Raw genomic sequence first — 23,399 nt, forward strand, 5'->3', positions numbered from 1 at the left:
AAATGTGGAAATGATTGTCTAGATCACAAGGTATGCAGGGTCTAAACTCTCTTGGACACTGTATTGTGTAATTATAACGTTGCAGTATAGGTTGTGGGAAAATGCACCTAATGGTATATACTGTGTAACTGTAATTAAAGATGTTAAGTAATAAGGAGGGATAAAATGTATCTGAGCAACTTTCAAACCAGCTGAAATCTCACAGGTTAAAAAGCGTATCTGAACCTCACCTCCTCCAGCGTATTGGATTTTGTACCATGACTTCTTGTACACTGCCACTGACTTCACACCTGCAGAGCAGGCTCTGTGTGCAAAAAGCAAAGGCTTTTTGTTGCTTTTGTTCAAAAGCAGTCTGTGGCAGTGATGCTCCTACACTTTCTCCTCCCCATCGTTGCCTGTAGGAAGGTAACAATCTAGGTTGGTCCAGCCTTCACAGAGGTAGGATCCTGTTTCAGTTTGGACTGAAGCAGCCTGTTTTGCAGGCTGCTTGACAACCCCACTGTGTGTACTGTGTCAGGCCTCACACAGCACATGAGAAAATCTGCCCTCGGCTTTATTGGCTGCTCCCCAGAGGAAATGGGGTAGTGGGATGTCCTCAGCGCTACTGGAACAACTGCCTTGGCGTGCCTCCTTGGGAAGAGTAAGGACAAGCTGGAAGTATCTGTAGGATGTGTTTGGTTTAGTTTCTGCCCATTTGTCCATTCTGGGAAGTCTATTTACTTTAAGCAGTTACTGGATAGAAACAAAAGGGGGTCTGTGGAGCAGGGAGGGGACCTATCTCTTCCCCTCTGCTCTAGGGGAGCACGCAAGCCACAAGGATACAGAAACTCCTGGTTTTTTTTAGCCTAGCAAGTCTCTAATTGAACCATGGAAGCTGCTTCCAGTGCAGGCAGAGACCCGAGCCAGCACCGGGAGCTCCAGCCTGAATGCCAGCAGGGGCTTCCTGGGGCCAAGCATCTGTTTCCCATTGGGAATCTGCTCCTATATAATTATTACAGCAAATGCAGTGGATATTGTTGCCACACCAGAGTCGACAAGAGTGCAGGGACTGCTGTGGGCAGAGGTTGGTCGATGTTACTAGCCTCTGACAAACCCCTGGCAAAAACAAAAGCACGCAGAGAAGGAAACTACCACACACACTGATGACACATCTTAAAATGCTGAGTTTTCAGTATGATTTTGAAAAATAAGATTATTTTTTGTCCTGATTACACTTCACACTTTCTGTGATAACAGCTGCATTGGTGTTACATAAAGTATCTATCATTTCACTTCAGTACAGACACAGTAGTGTATAAAACAACTTAAAAGGCATGCCTACAGTAACCTTCCCATATTTCTGTTACTATAGTTACTGCTGAGCCATCATTCTCTTGAAACCGACACTATGAAAGTACTGTACTTAACCAAGGACATACATTTTATGAGCTTTTTAGTCACTGAAGTAAATTACGTCAAGAATCTTGCATTACGTGGGGTTTCTTGCCGAATTTCTGCTGGCTTGGGAAGATGAGACAAAATATTTACATGACAATTTTTAAATGATTCAAAATTAATGTATAGTCTGATTAGATTCCCCCTAAATCAAAGGTAGTGGTTAGTTTGTTCGAAAACGTTAGCCTTTACGTAGCACACTTTTTGCAAGGGGTTTCTTGCATCACATGAGTTCTGCAAGAGTAATTTCATTAATAATTCAATTCAGCTTTATGTACTGCTGCCTTCTTTAATGAAGTTGGCTACTGACAGCATTTATATTTAATGTTCCGTTAAGTTTCACTGAGATATAAGATTAAGTCCACTTGTATTTCCAAGAGGGAAGGCAATAAACTTTCTCTGTATCAGTAAGCTTTAGATACATCTACAATTAAGCTACTGGTCAAGTTGTCCCAAGCCTACAGCCCTTCACTCTACGCTGACTTAAAGCTTTACTCTGAGAAAAAAAAAAAAATAGCTCTAAAAGAAGGCTCAGAAGACAGGAGCTCATTTTTAGCTAACAAAGGCCACCCCAATTCAGTAGCAGTTGTCTTATCAACTGGTCATTTTTTTGATGTCATTTGCCAAATGACCCTCGGTGTCAGTCCTGCACTTGGGGGGTGTCCATCTCCAGCAAAGCCCCAAGGCGAGCTGGGCCGGGCCAAGCGTGCCGAGGGCTGCCAGCACGGAGGCAGGCTGGCGAGCAGTGCAGGGAAGTTCGCGTTGGCTGTTGAGCTGGGTGGGGGGTTGTTGGTTTGTTTTCACTCTGGAGACTACGAATAATCACCTAAGGGTTTTTAAAAAGCATTCTTACTGAGCACTTTCCTTTCTAGAAAGCAAGTATTGGATAACAAGAAAAATTGAGTGTTTTACCACTCTCATAACATACTTGATTGAGACTATTTATTGTTAAGCCTAGCGTATAGCACCCGTTCTTTCCCCATTTGCTAACTGGACTGATACATGTGTGTTGGTGGGGTGAGCAGGCCTCTTCTGCTTCCTTTTTCAGTGAAGAGAGAACGTGTTTGAATCTGTGAGTTTGATTGTGCTTCCTGGACCATCTTTTATTTCTTAGCGATTCCCTCGTTCAGTTATCTGTCTGCCTTTGACATTTCTTCTTCGTGACTGGAGATTCTTTTGATCACTTTAACCCTTCAATCTTAACGTTTTCAGATTCTTGTCAAGTGTAGTGAATATCCATTTAGGTCACCCTTCTGCTTCCTTCTTTCTCTGTCCCTTATTTATGGTGTTTTGATACTTCCAGTAGCAAATCAAAATGGCAACTTGCCCCAGCTTCTCAAGTATCTCACACCATTACAACATCTGTCGCAGTTCAGGTAAGGGTTTAAAACAAACTAAGCTCTCTCATTCTGAAGAAGAAAAAATAATTTGTCGTTCTAAAGCCACAGAGGATACAGGGACTCCAGCAAAACGGAAGATAAAGATGATAGTTTCTTGGTAATGGTCTTGGTCCATCTGCCAAGAAAATTCTTCTGCCTCAGTAATTGAAATGTATTCAAATGCAATTTAAAGGTCACCAAGGATGTAAGTCAAAGACTTAAGCAGAGTTTTTGATTAAAGTATTAAGTATTGCGTTTGACTTTTCCTTTTATGAATGACTGAAGGATTCTGCCAAATGATAAATTTCTCTTATTTAATCAGGCTGCTTTGTTACGGCAAACTTTGACTGCGGCTTAGCACTTCACTTGAGTCCAGTACTCACTGAAACACTGAAGGACGGATGAAGGTCTTTTACCCATAGCTATCTTTGGGTTGTGCAGTAAAGTGAATCCCAAGCCAAATCGCAACGCAAAATACTTCTCCAGAGCGGGAATAGAGTCACATGAGCAGCTTTGGCCCTGTGATGCACACAGTGTGAGCAGGCGTGAAGGATGCTGTTGCCTGTGTCAGTAAATTTGATCTTAAAAGCAGGACTTTTGAAATCTGTACTAAAAGTGTGCCAGTATTCATTCAAAAGGGTTTTGGACAGAAACGAGTAGGGCAGTGTATGGTAGCTGGTGAAACAGATAGTGCATTTAGATTTCCAAATGGAATAAAGAACCAATAAAATAAAAATTTGTCTTTAAACGTCCATTTTCCTGGGCAAAAATTAGCTGTATTAAGTGACCATGCATAAATTTTGGGAAGCTCCTCTGTTGCATCCAAACTATGTAGTTCAGCGTGATGAAATCATTTTTAGTAGTAATAGAACTATTAATAGAAGATCCAACTGGCAATAAAGGGGGAAGGGAAGAAGAGGAACCCTCTCTCTTTTCTATTAAGTATCCTAAGTATTGCCAAAGAAATTAGTGCTAACGTCTGCTATTTGTTGGGGGAAGGAGGGAGAGATTTTGGCTTGCCCTGTTGAAATAGGGTGTTTTCCTTCTGAAGGCAGTATTACTCCTGTTTTTGACAATCATATCTTCTCCAACTTGTAAGTCTGAGTGATAGATGCTTTGACGTCTTCATGTGGCAGTGTGCTTTCACCAGCATACCAAGGTTTGTCCACCTCTACCTTTGGCAATTCTAACTAAAAATGAAGCCACTCCAGTCAAATTAACCCCACGTACATTTTTACCCTAGCCATTAGATGATCATAGGTAGCTTTTTAGAGAGCTTGTTTTGCATGGCTAGCTTGCTTTCTGCCATCTTACTACACCTATATAAGTGGATTCACCTCATTTTCCATTTCTCTTGCCATGCTAAAAAAAATGCTAGCTGTGTTAGGAGCGGTCTCTGCTTAGTCATTGGGTCATTTACTGACCCTGAAAGAGAGATTAAGAAGGTTAAGAAGGCCGTTTACAGACAAATTGAACTTCTGACAGATCACCTCTACAGCTGTTCCCCACATCTTATTCTTCCAAGTGCACGGTCCATCTCATGGCAAGGAACTGAGCATCTTTACTGCCAGGCTTTACACTGCTCGGTAAACTCAGTGATCCATTCTGCTTTAACGCAGCCTTTATGCTTGCTTTGCCAGCCCTTGTAACCACTATATATTCTTTCTTGTTCATTCATGTATTTTTCCGTCTTGGTGTTATGGTTTCAAAACAGGGAGATGAGAAAGTGGTGTTTTGATATATGCTGATTGTAAACAAAGTTATTTCAATTTATTCTGGGTCCACTTGAGATATGGAATTTGCTAATTAGCCCCAAATTATACTTAATACAACTAACCAGTGTGTTCACACCATTGTATGTGAACTGAGATCTTTGAAATAAAACAAATGAGATCCAGCTCTGTTATACTGGATCCTCTGGGCTGATAAGATTTTGCCTAACTTAATTAATTATGCTGGTTGTGCTGCTGATCTCACAGAGAAAGGAAGCCTGCACACTGTGAAGAGTTTTATAGAAATAATTGTTTAGAAGGGACTGTACATATGGAAATTAATTCTTGTTTCTTCCTTTGTGCTAGCTGATTTACAAATGGAAATGACTGCTTCATAGCCAGCTGTCGTTACATTTCTTTTCCCTGAGACATGAAATTAGTCCTAGGAGAAATCCCATTGCAGCTGGGGACTGAGGCCTGATCTCTGCTGTCAGGGCTGCTCCATGGGGGACAGGGAGCTGGAGCAGCAGCAGGGCAGGCAGTGCTGGGGCTTCATCGACACGGGCACAGCCCCACTGTACCCCCACAAGGAGAGCAGCACAGGTCCAGTGACAACAACTGGGTCAGCCAAGGGTCCAGCAACAGCCAGACAAGTCCGTAGTGACGAGGCAGGGCCCAAGTAGGTCCAGGAAGTCAATACAGGGTCAGGCATGGTATATACAGCATACATACAGTACACTTTTATATAATTAAATATAGCTCCCAAGGCAATGGCAATGTGGAGGCCCCTGATGAATCGGGTCATGGCCCGCTGGTGCCCTCGTGTCCCTAACATCTGCAGAGGGTCCATACCTCTTCTGGTGAGGAGTCAAGCAAATCCACCTCGAGGGGCTAATCTAGTTTTGCTTACTCTGGAGTTGGACAGCTGACTTGAATTAATCTGTTCCTGCTTTACAGCTACAGCAAACATGATCAAGGCTGCCAAGTGGCAGGGGCAAATGAACTGCTGAACTGTCACTTCATTGCACACCTGGACAAAGAGCCAAGAAACCAGTTGAACACTGCAGAGTTGATGTATATAAATGAGTCACTTACTTATTGCCTCAGGGCAGGTGTTATGTTTGTATTGGTTTTGAGCAGAATATGTATATTAATGCCATCAGCAGTCTTGTTAAACACTTGCAACAGTGGTTTTTAATTGCATTATTACATTGAATGGAGGAGCAGAGGTGGGTCAGAGGGATAATAGCCAGGTGGAAGATAATACTCCTTGCTAATTTTACAGCACCAAGCAAGTACATGGACAGATTACATCTTATTTCAGTAAGATGCACTTTATTATATAAGACAATTTAAATATAGGCATTAACTTTTTAGCATGGGGTAGTAATAGTATTTTGCCTTTTTATGTAATATAAAGGAGCTGGTGATTGTGGGTCTTTTTTTTCTTCTTCTAGAAAATGAAATATGCTGCTAATGACATAATGAAAAAGTACACTTTTTTTTTAAAAGAAATTATTTTAACAGTGACAGGATTGTTCATGTATTTCCTTTACTCCACCAGTGCAACAACTATCTTAAATGCAAGCTTGTAATGTTGCGTGCAGAGAGACTGTGCACAGCGCCATGCAACAGCTGTTTGGCACGCTTTCTTAAAACAGGAAAGGAAGGAGAATAGCTAGGGTATGGTAACAACATCTGCATTTCTCTGAGCAGGTTACAAAGGCAAGGAAATGTCATTGTCCTCAATGTACAGATGAAGGGAATTAGGCTGTCAGAACCTTTTTAATCTTGGTTACCAAAGTGGTATGTAACTAGCTCAGATTCATGGTCTTCAGAAATCCTACCCTTGGATGGATGAGTATTGGCCTCAGACCAGATCCCAGGAAATCGGAGCTGGACTCAGGAAAAGAGCTCAGTGCAGTTGGCAGCATTGGCTGAGATTCTGCCTGCTGAAATGGCTACTGTGTATTGCTAGTCTGAGTTTTCTGACATATGTGATAAATGGCTTTTGAGACTTTGCTAAAGATATGATTGAAGCTTATGCAACTCACATATGTAGGCTGAATTGTCAGGTCTACTGTAGAGGCACTGCGTGCAGTGGCACAGAGGGCGCTTCTTCCAGTTCACCCTGAAAGCATGGGCTCAGACATTTCCTCTCTAAGCTTGCTAGATTTAGTCTTCAACTCCAAAAGGTATTTTCTGAGAATATCCAAGTCAATTTTCTAATTATGAACTTAAAGCTAATTGAGTATTGATATCTTTTAGGTAATTTCAAGTTTGTCATTTTTTTTTCTGTTTCAGATGGCCTTGATGGTGGACTAACACAGACTTTTTATTTTTAAACAAACAATTAAAATGAATATTGCACACAGGTGCCCTGCAATTAATCTATTTTACTGATAATTTTTGTGTATAATTACTATGGACTGCAGCTGGGTCAGGTTAGCTGTACAAGGTAACAAGTGAAACAACTGTGTTACCAAAAAGTAATTCAATCATCTATGGCTCTTTTTCTAAAGATAACTCCTACGCCACAGTTGTTACATTTCATGTGATCTATCGCTATTGTGACAGAGATTGGTTGATTTCAGCATTTTCTGTTGGCCCATTACTGCCTTCAGCCGTCTCTGGTCTTTCACGGTTCTGTGTGTGAACTGTAGCATCGGTGCTTTTCTCGCCCTTTGGTGACACTGCAGAAACAAGACACAAGCCTTAGTCCTAAATTGATTGTTGTGGCTTGATAAGAGATTGTAAGATTGCTTAGTTAGCTTATCCGTGCACTTCCACCCCCCCCAAGATGTTTGGCTTTCTGTTAAGTGATTCAGTGCTTAGTTTCTATGTGATTAACTGCTTCAGTGTCCTCAGCTATAGTGCTAGCTTTACATTGATATAGCAATTATCCCAAATGCAATGTTCCTGTAAATTACTGATGTGCTCTCAGCCCTTCTGTTAGCGTTTCATGTAATAACAGGTAATGTAATTTTTGTTACACAGAGAATTTCAGGTACAAGAGCTCTGTGATAATTTCCAACTGATTTATACTAGTTTGTTATAAGTAGTTAAATTTGTCACACTGGCTGTCCTTTTCTTGCTCTTAATGCTGTGAGGGACAAGGCAGCACCATAGCATTGCTGAAATGGTCTGGGAACACACCTGTTTTTGAGGAGGACAAGAGAAAATTGTAGCTGAAACAGTGTTGTAAGTAGGAAGGGGAGGAGCGAATAATTGATCCTTAAATAGTGCTTCACATTTACAAACTAATTCCTTTATGGTCATTTGGGCATTTTATAGTCATGACCATTCTAGAGAACCTTAGCCAGAAATTGCGGCTGGGGAAATAAATTATAGTACTTCACCTTTTTACATAAACATTTGGTTGCTGGTGATTGATAATATCTGAAATTCTGGTCTAAATTCTCTGTTTTTGAGCAGTCATAGCCTTGATTTCTTAAGAGTTCCTCAGTGCCAGGACTCCAGGGTTGGAGAAGGACTTTTGTTGTGTGAAAAAAAGGCTGACATACAAACCTGATGCCAAAAAAGGAGAACCCCAATTAGACAGATTCAAATATCTCCATGAAATACAAGCTGTAGAAGAGGGGATGTTGACTCACTCTTCTGCCCAGCTTGTCTCTCCATATGTGTTAGGGGTATCTCTCTGCTCAGTTACAAAGATGGATACTAGATATGCAACTCAGGGCTATGGTAGCAACGTTCCCAGCTGTGCCTTATTGCTACCTTCAGGCTGCTTATGTTTTTCTGTGGATTTAGCTTTTTATTCTGATATTTCATCAAGTAACTGTAATGAAAGGAGGCTCTTGGCTCTGGTATTTTGATTTGTATCTATTACGCTATCAGCACATAATTAGAAGTAGAAAATGCCGTAAAATCTTTGCAAGTGTTGGCTTTCCATAATCGTTCACACCATATTTAAGGAGGTTATACTAGGAATATCTGAGTAGCCTTTTAATCGTAAGCATACTGCTGTCTTCATGCATGCCAAGCTTACTTGGAAGGGGTAGCTCTTTCGCTTTGATTCCTGCTTTCTCTGTTCTAAAAACTAACAAACAAGCAACCTCCCCGCTCCCTCCAAAATAGTGAGATTTTGTATTTATTGTGCCTTGATTTCACATTACCTGTGTATAGTTCTCAACTGAAGACCTAGGAGGAGAAGGAAGCTTGGTTCTGATTTATAGCTTTATCCCTTCTTCATCTGGCAACTAAAGGGGTTTGGTTTTCCTTTCTCTTCCAATTATCACCTGGAGCAGAGAGATTCTGCTCGGCCGTTTTAATCTGTCTTCTTTACTGTTGATTTACATTCAGCATTTCCACTAATATAGTTCTTCTGTTTTTAGTTGGATTATTCCAGAGTCAACTTGATATGTGTGAGACCAGGACTGCTGCCTAAAATCTCAAACTTTTCCCGCTTACTACCTCTGTTGGAAAAAATTTAGACTGTGGTGCTTTATTGTAAAATGTGAAGCAGAAGGCATAGCTGCTATCACTCTTTCTTGTTTTTTACAACATTTAGAAGTGAAAATACTTAAGGCAGAATTAAGGTCACATAATACCACAAAAAAATCAAGAACTATAGAGCGAAATTACCAGCATCCCCCACTCGCATGTAACCTATACAAGGGAAACAGCGCTTCTGATCTACACTGTAAGCTTCTGGAGAGCTGCTGTTGGGTGTCACTGTTGGGTGTCATTAAGTGAGGTTATGCCTCCAAAGAGGGAAGGAGGAGTCGACGCAGCTGACTGCTTACAGACAGTAATGTCCATGTTAGCTATTTAAAAAAGAAAATGCATCACTGTCAAATTCAAACAGCTGAGTGTTAAGAAGTAGTAGCATCTTCTATTGTACACTGAAAACCCAGAAACTGGGAGCCTTTGTTAGCCTTTAGGTGAAGATTGCATATATTAAAAATTCTGCTGGCTCTGAAGAGGATCTGCTCTACAGCCACTACTACTATTGCAGTGCATACGCTCATATTTGTAAGGGCCTATCCTCAAACATGGAGCATAAAAAAATTGAGCCCCCAGCTCAGGAGATTAGGAAGAATTTAAATAATTCGAAGACTCCTTCCCTGACCAAAGCCTTTTCTACAGCATCTGATGCATGCAGCAAAAGTCTTGCAGTAGCTGCTGGAGAAAATACAGGCTGGTGAGAAACTGCATTTTTAATCCAATTCCCTAGGTAGTATAGAGCAATTTTGTATAGGCCAATTAGATCACCTGTGATGTGCTTTGTATCATTTAGTCCCACATCTACCTGTTGAGTGATAACACAGCTGAAAATGGGTGGAGTTTCCTTTTCCAAATCCCCGAACATTGTAATCCGGTATTAGAGTGCACAGAGCTTGTAATGTGTCCTGTTGGACATGTCCTGCGGTAATGGGCAGCATCAGTCCACCCAGAAGTGACAAATAGTACTAGGAAAAAAAAAAAATCTGTAGTTTATCCTCTGTTTCAAAGGTTGGGCTAGATAATTAATAGGTTTATTTCAACTGAGCTTTAGTTTTGAATGTGTTGGTTTTTTCCTCCCTGAAAATATGACAGTGATACTAAACTTGTAAGGATGCTAGTAATTGTAGGTAAGAAAGAGATACTGATTTGCTTTAGCTTTTTATCCTGCCTGACAAATTGGTGCCCGTTCCTCCTCCTCCCCACACTTGTCTTTCTTTAAGTCTGCTTTACAGGGTAGCTACTTCAGTATTTTGCCATGTTTTGTTTAAGGATAAATTTTCCCAAATGCTAGATCTCACAGCAACTTAGGTACTTACAAATGAAAATCACAGTAAAATGCAAGCTCCGGAAGACAAGCTTTTCAGAGAGAGCTGCCGCCTCCTTACTTCTGTTGACTTCGTAGCTATTCTGTGCTTTTGAGGACTGTGCCCAAGTCACATTTGAAAAATAGCATTCAAGTTCCAAAGCTACTGAGGCAATTATTTTTTTAAAATGCAACATGCAACTACTGTCCCTTGCTCTTAAATCTTACAGATTGGAGTGTGTGATGTTGTGATGAGGCCATATGAAAGTGTTTCATCATGGATACAAGAATTGAATTAAATGTTTCAGCTGCTTTGAAGTGAGGTAATGAGAGCTGTGAGCCAAACTGCTACTTGAAAGCTTGGTTTTATTCTGCGCCCTTCAATTCACTATCCCGAATGTGCCAGAAACATGGCTTTTTTAGACATGCTTGCAAAGTGGCCAGAAGCACTTTTTTTTTTTTTTTTTTTTTTTTTTAAGCGGAGCTGGGACGTTCAAAGGGAGCAACTCTGAAAGCTGTTACTCTTGGAATTAGTTTGTATTAGTTCTGTTATGACCAGGTAATGAAAGCAAGCTTCTTATTTGTGATGCTGAGAGTTGAGTACATAAACATACTGGTAACACCTAAGATGGGGTTTTAAACCAGCAAGAATACTGAACAGTGTATCATCAGCTGTGTGCGACAGAGCACTAGCTATCTCCCGCACAGTTGGGACTGGGGACTTCTTAGGGAAAAGTAGGTTGCCTGATACATCCTTACAGACAGCTAAAGCGCTGTTGTTACTCACCACAGACTACACAGTCCTCTTCATCTCCTTCCAAAGTCGTCTATATTTGAGTTTCATGGAGCACTGTACCCGTATAATTAGAGAATTTGGTTGTGATTCCATAAATACTTCCTCACTCAGTGCTTCTCTATAACAAGGGAAGGCCAACCATCTTAAAAGAAATTTGTGCAGGTGGAGCTTACAAATATTGTTGGATTTGCAAATAGCATATTAATTTGTTCCTGGCTTTATAAACAGCATATGTTAATAAATACTAATTCATCTTTCCACACACACACAAAAAAAAAAAAAGGTGAAAATCTGAGTTGTCTCATGAAACTTCATCATTTTATAGAACAACAGTGATCTAGAATGCACATATGTACACTTCTGCATTGAGCTAGGAAACGATCACAATGTGAAGGACATTTTTCTCCATGAAGATTTAGCGCTTTAGGGTGGTAAGAGGATGCTGGGGAGCCATCAGAAGGCAGAGCCCTTTGAATTGAGCTGGGGGGGGGGGTAAGATCAGGATGAGGGAGATCGAAAGGCCCATAGGAGGAAGGCAACGCATGCTCTGGGCAGAAGGGCAAAACATGCCATCGGAGATCCAAGCGCATCAGTACCTTTAGGTTGTTTGGGTTTACAAGGACAAACTGTTTCAGCAAGAAAAAGGTACCTGTGAAGTTACTCTGTGAAAGAGCAGCTCCTGCTGCTGTTTGATTATAGAGGTTACACAGAGGGATCACACACAGGGCACGTGCATAAGACAACGCTAAACAGAATTTGAACTAATGTCCTTGCGAGGTTAATGTTGCTGGAGGTGCCTTTCCCTACAGTGTTACCTTCTTGGCAGGTCTCTTACTGGAAACCAAGTTTGTTTTAAGTCTTTTCAAGAAATTTTATTATCTATCCAATCAGTACATAAAATTGACAAGTGAAAACAGTTTAAGGATCTCCTGCTTGCTTCAGGCTGTCTTTGAGCCACTTTTCAGGTGTGGACACCCTTGTGCAAATCTGCACTGAGCAGAATGTAATTAGTCTGGGATTGCCTGGACCTGAGCAGAAGCACCTCAGGAGGTGCACCTTGGGTTTGCTTATTCACAGTGGAAGTGGCATATGCATTTCCTCACCCCAGCAGCATTGCCCGTGGTTCAAAGCAAGGCAAGAAAGGGCCGGTGAGACCGAGGCGCCCACAGTTCTGACACCGCTGCCTCCCGGCCGTGCAGCGCAGCAAGCGTGCCGGGACCCGGGCAGCTCCGCCTAGAACAGCTGCTGCAAGATTAAACAAAAAATTCCTCTTTGTCTCATCTCCCACAGTTCATTACTTTTTCTGCCTCCTTCCTTCTCAGCTTAATTAGATCAGGAGGAGATAATCGGCTGAGTGCAGTCCCTGGCACCTCTTACTGTATAGGAGAAGCTCCCTGCATCCAGGAGGATTACCACACACCGGCTACAGTGGTATGATTGCCCATTAAACACGTGTCATGGGCACTGAGGTGGAATTTTAGTGTAAATCTAGAGAAATCTAGGGAGGATCTCCGTTGTATACCTAGGTGTTCTGCCAAGATCTCCTATATAGTAGGATGTGGTGCAGTGCCTTGGGGCAAGGAACAAGCCATACTGGAGGCTAGTGCTGACTCATTTTCTGTGTGTCAGTTCTTCAAGTATTTACAAATGCTAAACATGTATCTAGCAAGATTTCCTAAAGCACTCTTAAAATTAAAGACACACACTTCTGGTATCTGTCCATTCAAAACTTTCTGGCTCTGTCTATATAAAGAATATTGCACCAGAATGTTGCTGTCGGGAAAAAGGTATGTTTTTATTACAGCTATTGACATATTTTTATGTAAAATCTGATGGGAAACAAAGCCTAGCTGTGCTTTATCTTACTACTGAAGATGAAACCTACTCACCCCAGTCTGCGATAGCCTAATTGTACTGAAGAAAAAAAGTTATTTTGGTGTTAAAAAAAAATCTTTTGGAGATATTTGTTTTTTTAAACGAATGATTAAGCAAAAGATATAGCTTTGCTTTTAGCTATTTTGAAGACAAGTGGTTAATATTTGTAAAATGTCTCAGTGACAGTCATTCAGGTTCCTACACCACATGCATCACCAAGAAAAAAGGATGGGATTATTAGAGATTTGTGAAACACATAGCTCTTCTCAGGGGAAAAATAATCCTTTCTGGCTCTGTTCCAGCGTGAAGTATTACATTGCCTGGGCTCCCAGAGCCCAGAGGAGGGTTTACAGCCTGTGGAGGCCCCATAAGTGCAGACCAGAGCCCAAGCTGGCAAGCCCTGCTGTGGGGCAGGCTATTAAGCTAAGGCTCAGCTAGATATTAGCACAATTAAACTTCTTCCAGAATGGAACTGGCCTGAAGCCTGGACAAAGGCAGCCTGCAAAATCCCTTGTCAACATACCTTCAGAAAGAGCGCTTCCTGGATAACATGTTGTGGAGAGGCCCCATCCTCCCTCCATCCTTTTCAAAGCTGAATGAAGAATTTTATTCCTACCAGGAAGTTCCTTGAGCCCACAGTTTTCTCCTGAAGGGAGCACTGAAGCCCTTCTTGCAAAAGCAGCTGCTCCTGCTTAGAGGACAGCAAGGCCCTCACACAGGAGCCTCCCATCGAGCTAACCAAAATTCTTATGTCCACAACAAAAAGACACACCCCAAACCCTGTCCTCCCAATAAACCAAAAGCTTTGAGAGGAACTAATACCGGGGCTTTCAGCCTCTGGGAGGAGGGGCCATAAAGCCTAAGATAGGAGAAAGGAGAAAGAAGGGAACAGAGGTGCCACAGAAGGTATCAAGAAGAGCAAATTCATTTATCCTATTTAGAAGACTAGAAATGTAGCGCTTTTTTTTTTTTTTTTTTAAAAGAAGTGAGCTACAGCACCACTGGAAAGTGATAGCCCTTTATCTTGGCTTGTCAACCCCTGTTACTGCTTTAAGTGTTAAAAGTTCAAGTGACTCTCACTAAAAAGAATTGGAAGTAATGGCAAAACATGTCATTTCTTTCCCCAGCAAAAGTTGAGTATATTAGGGGAGTGGGATTATTCTTTTCAGTTAAAAGAAGATAATAATTAAAAAAAATCTAAGAAAAAACACATCCGGCAAAGAGGACTGCCTGTTCTGCACCCCGCACAATAGTACTTTGACCCTGTTAGCTCTTACAGGGCTATAGAATATGCACATCAGTTTTACACCCAGCTGCAGGATATCCAAAACAGCTTTAATCAGAGGTTTCCTCAGCCTTTTTTGCAGAACAGGTACCTGGTGATGATTTGTTCTGATTTTTTAATAACTCACATAATGGCTAGGCATCCCTTTGTTCCTGGGAAGCATCACAGCCAGCTTTGAATGTCAGGGTTCAATCAGGGATCTGCCTGATAGACAAACCAGCCACAAAGGAGAGGATTAAAATAGACATCCTTACATCAGTAAGTATCATTCTGAGGTACTGACCAGAAACGAACCTGATCCAGTTCCCTGAAAATGGATAAGATCCAGTCTCTAATGGGTCAGCCTCTGCTGAGAAGAGCTTGGGCAATCCAGATCTCCCTTTTCAGATTTTTGTGGGTTGGCTCTAGTTATAATATTAAATTGGTCATTAAATTAATTAGAAGCCTCATAAGTTCCAAGAAACTGTTTCTACTCGTAGCACTCATTAATTATTCTGACTAGGATTGTCTGTCTTTCTATTTATAGGCTGGCCATGGGCAACACTGTCTGTTCATGGATTCCTGTACTGCTTCTCGCACGTTGGAATTGAATGGGAGCGTACGTACGCGGCAAATTGAGAATGACACGGAGGTTTGGTGTCGTGAATGATTTTTAAGACGGTTCACAGGTTAACGGCTTCTCTACACTGGATATACTTCCCCTCTGCAGAAGAATGTGCCAAACCAAATATATGATCACCGTGCTAAAACTGTAAGCTCATTTAATTGACTCCGGGTTGCAAATTCAGCAATTAAACCAGAAACACTGCTGGCTATGGCAGGGGACAGGGAGAAATTATAAAGCATTTTGAATTATGTTATATTTATAAAACAGCAACTGTGTTTATATTGTTATTATGCTGCATCTCAGAATAGGTATTTCACATACAGTGAAGACCATTTTTGTTCCTTCCAATGGTTTGCTGCCTGTTTCGACACATTAAAGAAAACTTTCCTTTTCCTACATTGCACAATCCATTAATCCCAAACTCTTTCAGCTTCTGTCCAAAGGCACACTGGGTTATACTCTCCACTTGTTTTATTCCATGAAGGGCAGGATGCTCATCATTTCTTTTTGATTGCTTTCTGGTTTAAGCTAGAATATTTCTGCTGTTCTCACTGACTGCAATTTTTCAGCCTTAAACCATTTTTTTCTACTTACTGTAGCAAAGTCTGCTTTTCCTTTTGAATTTCTTAATTTAAAATTCCTGATTTAAACAATTTCCTTTGCTAGTTTCAGGAGTTTTTTTTTTTTTTTTTTTTGAAGAGGGAGCAGGGAGGCCAGTCTTTTCTTAAGGACCAGCTTTTCTTTTTAATCAAATACGACCTTACAGTTCCTCTTGGGCTTTTAGTGCTCTCTACCTTGTATTAGCGCTAAAGCATGTAACATTACCTCTGTTATGGGGGTGCATCCCACCTTGAAGGGACTTGTTCAGTCTGCCGCCTGTTCTTTTCTGCTACAAAAGGAGATATTCCAGGTCCATCTGAATGGTAAACCTATTTAGTTTTCTTCATTCTCTGGTGTTCAGGCAATCAGCTCCTGCAAGAGTAAAGATGTAGCAGGAGTAGTGTTTTAAGAGCTTTAAAAAGAACAGACCCCCCCTCGGTTACAGTAGTACCAAATTAGCCAAAGCTGCACGTCCTTTACCCACAACCAGCCCTGTTACAACAGCATCTCTGCTAAAACACAGGGTTTCCCAGAGCTGAGAGAAATTATGCCTGTGTGATTGCAAGCATCAAAGCTGTGTGAGTGCTCCTGCACTTGCCATTTTCTGAAGGAAAGGGAGATCCTCCTCAGGTGTGACACAAGGGATGTCCCCCAAGCATAGAGCAGATGTTTCTTTTTGAACGGATATCGAAGAGCAGCCTGGAGACCTTTAGTCACGTGGTCTAGACTTTCCATTAGGCACAGCAAAAGGTCACCAGTCCTAGAGAAGGCTTCTGCTAACAGACTCTTCCTGAACCCAAAGCAGAACAATTTCTGTCGAAACTTGTTCTGGGTGCCCTTGCAGCCATTTCAGCTTGTTGGGAGGAGCAGATAGTGTCATCCCAGCCATCACTACTGCAGCTTCAGAAGAGTCCGATCGAGATAAACCCTATAACCAGAAATTCAGTCCCTAAGATAGACAGCTCAGTCCTTGCGTTTCTGATGTCTCTGCTGCTCACAATTATGGCCACCTTCATTTTCCCCTTCATTTGTTTATGAAGAATTAAGGGCAGAGGCTTCAGTTTTTTACCTCTGAAACTCTGGTCTCAGTAGCTCCCTCCAGAGACTAAGCTCATTGCTTGCAAGGCAGCCCCTCTGGCCCTTTACATTTAGGGGAGGGTTCCCCCCATCGGAGTGCAGTGATTTCCCTGAGGAGCAGTTTCTAGGGTAAACAGTGGCCTGTTGACAGTCAGACTTACCATGCATGTGAATTGGCCAGAGACGTGGCTCTCCTGATTGACTTACAAGGATCCTCTCAATCGCAGAGAAGTATACTGCTCTCAGCCTGTGACTTTTCTACCAGTATCTGATAGTGGCCTCCATTCTGGAGTAGAACTGAGCTAAGGGCAAGAATTCCCTGAAACCTAACTCAAACTTTGTAATTAGATGGAATTAGCATTGGAGTAAAAAGTCATGAGTCTGTTCTTCACTCTTATCGATTACCGTTATATGAAACGACTGGCTAAAAAGTGATTAAATTCCAATTTGTATGCATGCAAAGCTTCCTACTGCAATATGGAAATGACCTTGAAGGTCAACTAGATTATGCTTCCTTCTAATTGTTTTTTTTATACATGTATTTTTTCCAGTGCTTTACATATCTCCCACAGTTTTGTATACTTTTTTTGTTTCTAAAAATAAAGCTCAAACTGAGTGTTGGCTTGAGAACGTTGCCTTAGCTATGGTTTGGTGTAAGAAAAGTAAATGCATCACTGCACTGAGGAAGCGTCAATTATTATACACTGGAAGCCTGCAAGATGGATTTGAGCCACATTAGTTACTTTTAGTCCTCTTGTGCCGTATATGGAACATGCAGTCCTTAACAGAACAAGTGCAAAAAGCAAATACACCTTTTGTAGATTAGTTAAGGTGAGATTTCAGCATATGCTTCTGTGAATGGTCACCAAAACTGTAGCATGCAAGTAAAACAATACTTCCCTTCAGACTACTGCTGCCCTGGTCTGCAGTCAGAAGCATGAAGTGTGCCTGCACAAATTAAGAAATAGAAACTGCTTCTTATCATTTGAGTATTTATCGTATGAGAAATAAATACTTTCCTTTACTCTCCGCCTGAAAGGGGTTCTTGTTCCTCCAGCTTGAAAGTGTTTATTTCAAGAACAAGCCCGCTCATGAAATTGCTGATCCATCCTGCTTACTAAGCACCTGTAGGCAAGGCATGAGACACACTTGGGTCAAACACACAGCTCTGTTAAGAGCTCAGGCTGCACTTGAAGCACTTTAACATATACAGTCACTTACTGCTTCAGCTTGGAGACGCATTCCTCAGCCTGACCTGGGTGCAACTCTTCGTTACTATGTGGTAACGATGTAATTGATGTCCTTGAAATTATGTGGTAGCCATAAATGCCATCCTTCAAGCAAGTCCTCTGTGAAGCTCCTAGGGAGTTGCAGAGGCTTGGAAAACACTAGAGTAAGCATCCAAGTTACCAAGAAAAAAAAAACTAGGTGAGAGGAGGAGGAGGAGGAAAATTCCTGTAACTAGCATTTCCTTAGGATTTGGAACTAGGAAATACACAGGGAAGATGCCCCCAGGTAAGACACCTGAACCAACAGGGAGGCAAGTCTAGTCCTAAGTAGGGGTGCTCTGCTGCTGTACTTCCGAAGGGTCATAAGAGCACAGTGATAAACGAGCTGGTGGCTCTGAAACTGAGCTGGGTGTACGCACATGTTGGCTGCTGAGGAAACCAATGTGAAAGTGATTCTGAAAAGCATCCCTAAGTGACTTGCTAGCCCAGCATTTCTGTCTCAGTATATGGATTAAATAGCCACCACAAAGCTGTAGTAATCATGGCACACATGTATGCATCCTTTCCCCACCCCCATAACTTGGTTAACAAAGCACCTGCAGACATCATTATTATTGGAGAGGGCAAAATTATGCTAAGTGGCTCTTTCTTTAATTCTGTATTGATTAGAGGGCAAGTGAGGCTTTGCTCACATCTCTCTTTCACATCTGAGTGCTAAAAGCAGATTAGTTGGACTAACCAGCTTACCACAGCTCATAGGAAAAACAGCTTAACTATAAAAACCTGCAGCAATTTTGTTATTAGTCACAGCAATAACACGGTGCCTCGCCTTTCTCTTGCGCAGCAGCTCAGTATCTTCTGTCATTGCTGCCCCTTGAGCCAGTTGCAGCTCTCGCTTGCTAACTGGAGGCTTGCCTTCCTCAGGCATGCTGCCGCGATGTTCCTCAAAGATCAGCGCAGAGCAGGAGGATTGTTATGCATGGTACGTCACAGCTTCCTCCTGGCTGCTCTTTGTAGTCACCCCCTCCCTTCGACAGAGCTGCTCTGCCAGTTGCTGCTTGGCAAAATAATTCTGTCGATGTGCGGCCGCTTGTTAGTCGAGTCATATATTTTAATCCAGCAGGGACAGCTGAATTACTGCTCTCCAAAAGGCCTGAGAAGAACTCCAAGTTTGTAACACCTTTGAGGAACAAGGGAAATCTGCATTATAATAGATCGCTTCTTGTTTTAAGTGACCTCTGAGATCTACCCTCTCTAGTGCATTTCTCTGCCAACCCCGCCTTCAGAAGTTGGATGCCTAGGGGTGCTGTGTACACGTGCACCAAATTCAACAGGTTCACCTGCAGCTGCTTGTGGATTGCTTTCGTCATTATTTGCATTTGCATGTAAAAGGAAGAAAAGACAAAGAAAGACAACTCTTGTTCAAATTCTCCACTTTTGGCAAATGAGCTGCTGTCAAGCCGAGGTTCTGCTAAAGCATCTGACAATTAGGTGAGTCACCTGCGCTTGGAGCTTGCTGCTGACAGACCATCTCAGCTGAGACATCCCAAGCCTAGGGGTAGGCACTGACGGCTCCAAGCATGAGAGGCTTTCGGGGATGCCACCAACACCCAGGAGGAGAGGAAAAGAAAAAGAAAACTTCTAATGGATCTGATCCACATATCTTCAGATCCTGTGCAAGAGGCTGAGCTGAATAGTTTCAAGGCCCAAACTTCAGACGGCCTGTGAGCCTCCCCATTCAGGGGCGCTCCCACAGTCTCTAGCAGCATAAGTCCTCTTGCCTCAGTGCCAACGTCACTGGCCTTAGAAACTATTGATCCAGGGGAAAATGGGCTCCTGCACTCAGTATCCAGCACAGACAGTGACAGCATTAAAACTGCAAGGCAGCACTAGTCAATAGCCTGTTCATTGGCAAGGGAAGCACACACACTTATGGAGGCTTGAAAAACTCCTCTTTCCTTATGCTGGGAGCCACAGAGGTCTGGGTGAGAGCAGGTCAAGCTAACATCAGAACTTAACAGAAAAAAAAGCTGGCCAGAATTAAATTTTGACCACAGCCTAGGTTATACCACCTCTCATTGTATGCAGGTCCAGTTTGGTTTAAGTGTGAATACCCTAAGATATTTGTACCAGCTACTTTCGGAAATGAGTCAAACATTCTTGAAATGGGATACCTGTGACACACGAATTCCCGAGCAACGGTCAGAATGCAGGTAACAAAAATATACCACTAGCTACAGAGACTGAAGAAAAACCTTTACATACGGTTGGGTAGCTGAAGTGAATCACCACTGATGGATCCGTCATCTAACCACCGAAAAATTAAAGTTTACTGAAAAATAGTACAGTAACAAGACTCCAGCTATGACCCGTGATGTTTAAATTGTATTAGCACTCCCTCTAGAGCTGGTCGTTCTTGAGAAAATTAGTGAATTTTTATGGACCATAGAACTTGATATCCTCTGCACTAGTGCATTTGGATTTCAAAAATTAGGTTGCAAAAATAGAAAAAATGGAAATGATATTTAAAGATCCAAAGTTTCTACACTGTGGGTAAAGGAATCTAAAAGGAAAATCCTAGGAAACAAGTAAGATTCAGTTATTTTTCAGACTGCTGCTGGAAGAGGGAAGGTTGTTTTAAGGGCTTGGATATGTGGATTACCTTATAATAATCCAAATTATTACACAGAGAGAATCTACATTCATGAGACAGTTCTTTAAACAATGTTACTGCTAATTTACAGTTATGAGTTTCTCTATTCTTGTGGTAGTAGTTTTGTGCTGAAGTGGTAGTTTTATGCTGCAGTTACAGGGTAATAACATTCATTTCGTCACCTCTCTGCTTCCAACTATTTCAGTGATCCTTCGGCTGGCTCCCCTAGGCTCTTTGCATCCTGCCTTCAGGCCAACCCTTTCATCGGTTCTCACTGCTGCGCGGCCAACACGGTGCCTGGCATAGCTAGGCCTGCCGTGGCAAACATCTTCCTACGCTCAGGCTGCCTCGCGAGTGAGCCAAGCGCTTGTCCAGCCCCACGCTTTGCCTGCTTGGGCCTCCAGCATAGACAGAGCTGTAGCTTAAGTAGGTAAGTAACTAACTGTCCTTTAGTACCCTAGCCACGCACAGCCTTACCATGGGCCCCAAGCTAAACCAGCAGGCAACAGAATCAAAATCCAGCCCTTCCTGGGCTTGAAGTTTGCAGCCGGTCACCACAGACCCCTCCCATTTCAGGCTATGAAACTCTAAAGCATAAGAAACATGGAGAAAACCTTGCAGTCCCCCACACCCCCAGGAGTCTCGAGATTCTCCGGAGAACGACATCTGTAAACTATGGGTAAATTTTCCCCCTCCTTTGCAGCTATGGAAAGTGAGCAGCAACGACCTGTTAGCTTTGTCACGGCAGAGGCGCCCACCCGATGCGTACAGGTCACTGAGGACACTCATGAGGTGGGGGAGAGAAAACCCAGGAAGCAGTAGATGCGTTTGAGCCCTGCGAAGAAGCGAGGGAGGCAAAGCGGGAGTTCTCCGGGAAGACAGGGAAAGGCCAGGGAAGAGCAGAGAAACTGCTCGCTGTGAGCAGAGACGTGGTAGGACAAGCGGTCTCACAGAACGACCTCAGAGATGAGAGAAACAGATGGAGAAGTGGATGGGGAGCTGATACAGATGACAGACAAGAATAATAATATTAAACAAATCATAGTAATAAAAAAAGCATTCTCCCTCAGAGCTGCTTTTCCACATCAACCTGTAGCCTCTTTATTCCCCTGAAATATTCATCTTAGTCTGAAGGTTTGCTAACCTGGCTGCTACAGGACTTGGAGAACTTGCCTTAAGGTAGCTCGATGGAAGGGCCTCTGACTACAACTCTCTGCCCTGCTGATGGGCTTACAGACTGCGCTCACCCTCTCTGCTGTGTTTTTCTAGGCTAAAGAAATGAAGCTTTTCTCAAGTGCTTTCCTGAGACTCAGCTATGTTTCTGTCAGAAGCTGTTTTCCTAAACAAAGGAAATGCAGCAGATTCACTCCACCAGGAGAGTATCCAAGGCTAAACTTTTTTAATGGTATATCCTTTTTCATTTACTTCCATGAGCTTAGACTTTTCTGAAACTTTGTATACCACGAAGGTCAGAGCAACCAGCCCAGAGCTTCTCGTAACACCTGACTACAGGTGCTTTATTTGCTGCTTACCAATGACATTTTACCACCCCAGAACTGTGATTTCATGCTGCAGCTCTTCCACAGTTTCTGCAATAAGGCTTAGCCAGCCAGTCCTAATGGGTGCTTTTTTTTTTTTTTTTTCCAATTTTGCTTTCAGCTCAGCTTTTGTAGTTTCCTTTTGTCTCCACGCTTCCAATGCCCAAGTTCAGTACAGCTGTGTGTTCGATACCACCATCCTAAAGGAAAACCCAAGCAAATTATTTATTTTTGTTTGGGGCTACACACAGATTCTCTTAACTCTCTTTCCTGTCCTCACTCCACAGTTGAGAATTTTCAGTAAGTTTTCCTGTTATCATTATTTCTTCTAAATAACTGTAAAAAGTAAAATCCACAAAATAAGATCACTGGAGAGGATTGAAAGCTATTTGCATTTTCCTTTGTTGTAAGCCATTGCTTGCAGAGAACCAGTTCTTGTTTAGCTGTCCTGGTACTATTGCTGAGCACACGATAGCTCCCAGATTTAATGCAGCGTTCACATGCTAACACTGCCTAACATTTCCCCTCAGATGGTAACCCCCTGTTGTAGAGGAGGCCTTAGTCCACCTTTAAATATATATATCTGTGTGTGTGTGTGTGTGTGTGTGTGTATACTTTTTTTTAAGCACATTTCTAATAGCTATTCCAGCACTGTTTCTTTCTGCCTGAGGAATGGCTATGGAGGCAAATATTCATACCAAATCACATCCTCCTCAGATTCACACAGTAAAGACTTACCTTTACTTCCTTCCACCTTCACTTAAAAAAGAAGCAAGTCTTGTATTCATTTTAAGGAAAACTGCACAAGTGGACAAAGCTGAAAATAAATGGAAGAAACACTGTTGAGAACAATAGCGTGTCATCTCCAAAGCAAAGTATTTGATTTTGTTCATACACTTATTGCCTCCTGCACAGCACAGCACCAGCTGGAAGTTTTAGGGAAATGGGTTGAGGATTTGTCATTACAGATGAACCTCCCCAAAATAGGCTTGTTTCAAACCTACAGCTGTGCCACTTACAGGCTTAAATTTGAACTTGGCTGTGATTGATACATGAGGGCTTGAACTTGATTAGGAAGGGGGAACAGGAAAGGGCAAGAAAGCGGGAAGAAGGGGGGAAAAAAAAAAGACAAGTCTTGAACACATGTATTTTGCAGATATGGTTGTGCACTGTTTTTTTTCTTTTCTTCTGACAGACATGTTAGGAGTTCAGTTACTCTAATGACCTCTTTGGATCTCTCACTCTTATTATTCGGTCTTTCATTTATAGGACAGGTTGTTTCCCCTGGCTTCTATATACCATCACAGAGATTATAGTTAGAATGAAAGGAGCAAAAATGCAATCTTCTAAGTGAAAAATATTTATATTTGCCAACATTCTTCATATGCCTATTACAAATAAACACCTCATACTGACAGTAGTAATAAATGCCGTAACAACCTTG

The 23,399-nt window shown here is 42.1% G+C and overlaps 1 protein-coding gene across 5 annotated transcripts in view; it reads left to right on the plus strand.

Moving 5' to 3' along the window:
- The window catches only part of HHAT (hedgehog acyltransferase), a 198,279-nt gene extending 174,880 nt beyond the window's left edge, over positions 1 to 23,399 (plus strand). For all 5 annotated transcript variants that reach the window (XM_068939741.1, XM_068939740.1, XM_068939742.1 and 2 more), the window contains one exon: positions 14,778 to 23,399. In XM_068939741.1, the coding sequence (XP_068795842.1) occupies positions 14,778 to 14,869 (92 nt within the window). In that variant the 3' untranslated portion in view covers positions 14,870 to 23,399. The remainder of the gene's footprint in view (positions 1 to 14,777) is intronic.

The sequence above is a fragment of the Struthio camelus genome, chromosome 3 (assembly GCF_040807025.1).
Source record: "Struthio camelus isolate bStrCam1 chromosome 3, bStrCam1.hap1, whole genome shotgun sequence".
Classification (NCBI taxonomy): domain Eukaryota; kingdom Metazoa; phylum Chordata; class Aves; order Struthioniformes; family Struthionidae; genus Struthio; species Struthio camelus.